At 35.6% G+C, this 3,239-nt stretch overlaps 1 protein-coding gene across 1 annotated transcript; it reads left to right on the top strand.

The window, feature by feature from the left end:
- The first annotated feature begins 1,916 nt into the window (after window positions 1-1,916).
- On the top strand, window positions 1,917-2,837 carry LOC110579314 (olfactory receptor 2AK2-like). Its single transcript, XM_021688915.2, has one exon. It carries the CDS (start codon window positions 1,917-1,919, stop codon window positions 2,835-2,837), a length of 921 nt encoding a protein of 306 aa, XP_021544590.2.
- Window positions 2,838-3,239: the final 402 nt, after the last annotated feature.

Raw genomic sequence — 3,239 nt, 5'->3', positions numbered from 1 at the left:
TTTATTTATTTATTTGAGACAGAATGAGAGAGAGAGAGAGAGAGAGCACATGAGAGGGGGGAGGGTCAGAGGAAGAAGCAGGCTCCCTGCCGAGCAGGGAGCCCGATGCGGGACTCCATCCTGGGACTCCAGGATCATGACCTGAGCCAAAGGCAGTCGCTTAACCAACTGAGCCACCCAGGCGCCCCTTGATATGAGTTTTCTAATAACTTATCTAACATTAAATAAAATTTATATTAAGTATTTTTAATATAAACAGAAGTAAAAATTCAAGGGAAGTGTGGAGAAAAAACCATGCAAAAATATATGTGGACTATGATAAGAATCAAAAGAGTTTTTATTATGATGAAATTAATTATTGATACAATTGCTTATTGATAATATTTTGGTAAAAATTTTTGACTTTCAGTTTATGAAACTCATAATATTTAATCTCATATTTCATAACTATTTAATCACAAATCTACCATGATATTGTCTATATTTCCTGCCAAGTTTCCAGTTTTGGTTTAAAACATATATTAAGATGATGTCATTTTAAATTTCTTACCTCATACTGAAAGTCCAAGTCATTACTTAATCCACCAGAGCTACATTGTAATTATATTTATTTATGATTGTGAACTGTAAATGTTAAACTACATTGGTGAACATAATATCATAAGCTGTTAAGTCCTCAATACATTTTATATTAAAGTGAATTGAACCTCTAATTTGGAATTTCTATCTGTATCTAGAAAATACCTTTGGATGTTGGAGGACGAGTATGGGAGTAAGAGGATTTTCTTTTGGAAAAAGAGGATGCATGATGTCTTTTATGTGCTTCTAGTCTCAACATTCACTTTAGCACATTTTCCTCATCTATCAGGTGAAATATTTTTTTTATTTGTAATACATTATAGGTTGCATAGCTTAAAATTAACTTCTTCAACTTTATGGAAAAATGTTTACAGCATTCAATGTGTTTAATACTTAGCCATAATACTATCTTTTGGAATGAGAGGCAGCAAAAAACTTGACTAAATAAATTTGTATATGCTTTAAAAAGGCCTAAGAATTCTCTACTTATCAAAATGTTTTGTATTTATACTATGTTATAGCTGTTGTAGACTAAAGTTGAGTGATTTAACATTACGCAGATGATTTTACAGCATTCAATGGTTCAAGGACTTACCACACTATTATCTTTGGAATCAGAGATGGAAGGAACCCTGAATAAAAAATCTTGTATAGGCTTAACAAAAGGCCTAAGAATTCTGTGCTAATTCAAAAGAAAATAAAAGGGTGAAACATATTTTTTCAAACTAGACAGAAATTTAAAGTATTTTTTTTTTAAGATTTTATTTATTTATTTGAGAGAGAGCAAGAATGAGAGAGCATGAGCAGGGTGGAGGCAGCAGGAGAGGGAGAAGCAGGTTCCTTGCTGAGCAGGGAGCCCCATGCAAGGCTCTAATCCCAGAAATCTGAGATCATGGTCTGAGCCAAAGGAAGATGCTTAACCCACTGAGGCATCCAGGACCCCCATAAAGTACATTTAATACTGTCATAAATTCATTGGGGAGTTGATTGGGATTAGTACATCTGATGATTAAAAGAAAAAAAGTGAGGGCAAAGGGAAATTAATTGAGAAACCATACATTCTCTAAAATGCATCTTGTGTGTAAAGATTTTGACTAAGCTCTGGTCATACAAGACTTACTCTCTGAAAGTTACTGTAATAAGATAATTTTGTTTTCCCCTCATTTAAAGAAGAAAATAAAAGTAGTGTATGGTCTGGAAATTCCAATTGGCTGGGAAAATTGTATGGAGGCAATAAAAGGCATGTAATAATAATCATTTTCTTTTCTCTTAAAGGACAGTCAGTGTCTTAAATGGAATCTAGGGATATGATCTGCTCTGATGTTTCAATTAAAACCATGAAGATGGAAAATCAAAGTGTAGAAACAGATTTTAAAGTCTCTGGTCTTTTCCATGATGGTCAGATGGACACTTTCCTCTTTGTTGCCATTGTAATTCTCTTTTCAGTGGCTCTGATGGGGAATATCACACTGGTCCTCCTCATTCACTTGGACACCAGACTCCACGCTCCAATGTACTTTCTACTCAGTCAGCTCTCCTTTATCGACATGATGTACGTCTCCACCATGGTTCCCAAGATGACCACTAACTTCCTGACAAACAGTAAGATCATTACATTTTTAGGCTGCGAGATTCAAGCATTTGTCTTCTTGACCCTTGGTGGGACTGAAGCCCTTCTCCTTGGTTTCATGTCCTGTGATCGATATGTAGCCATCTGTCACCCTTTACACTATCCCGTACTCATGAACAAGAAGAACTGTTGGTTCATGGTCACATGTGCATGGACTAGTAGTTCTATCAATGCTTTAGTACATGCATTGTATGTATTTCAACTTCCATTTTGTAGGTCTCGGATTGTTAACCACTTTTTCTGTGAAGTTCCACCTCTACTACCACTGGTGTGTCTGGATACTTCCCAGTATGAGCATGCAATCCTCCTGAGTGGGCTTATTATTCTGTTGCTACCATTCATGGCCATTCTAGCTTCTTATGCCCATGTACTTACTGTGGTGTTCCAGATGAGCTCAGGTAAAGGGCAGACAAAGGCTGTGTCCCCTTGTTCTTCTCACTTGACAGTGGCAAGCCTATTTTATATGACTACTCTCTCCACCTTCACCAGGCTACACTCCTTTCATTTTCCAGAACAGGATAAGGCCATGGCAGTGTTTTACACCATCATCACTCCTCTTCTGAACCCATTTATTTACAGCCTGAGGAATAAAGAGGTTATTGGGGCCATGAGAAGACTGTTGGTATAATGGATATTTTTACAGGAAATACCACTTTGGGAAACCCTTATTGACTGAGTTTGAACAACATAGATCACTTTGCCTAGAATGCTGTTTTGGAATATGTGAACCCTAAGAAATATTTATAATATTAGTAAATTGATAAATATCTTGATTCCTTCTGGCTTCAGAATGGCCTAATCATAGGTATTGAAACTACATTGATTTCCAAACTGAAAGCTGGAAAAATGGTGTTGCTGTCAACATTATTTAGCTTAAAAAGCAATAGATTTCAATATTGTTAACTCAATGTTTGCATCTTGAAACATATATTTTGTAACATCCTCCTTAATATCTGAAATGCAATGAGAAGGAAATAAATTCCATTCAAATATATAACATTAAGGGTCTATATGTAAAAAAAAAAAAGAG

The sequence above is a fragment of the Neomonachus schauinslandi genome, chromosome 7 (assembly GCF_002201575.2).
Source record: "Neomonachus schauinslandi chromosome 7, ASM220157v2, whole genome shotgun sequence".
In the NCBI taxonomy this organism is placed as follows: Eukaryota; Metazoa; Chordata; class Mammalia; order Carnivora; family Phocidae; genus Neomonachus; species Neomonachus schauinslandi.
The sequence above is the reverse complement of the archived record's forward strand: the minus strand, read 5'-3'. Positions and strand labels throughout refer to the sequence as shown.

Coding starts and splice junctions, on each gene's coding strand:
- LOC110579314 (XM_021688915.2), top strand. CDS start 1,917: ATGAAGATGGAAAATCAAAGTGTAGAAACAGATTTTAAAGTCTCTGGT.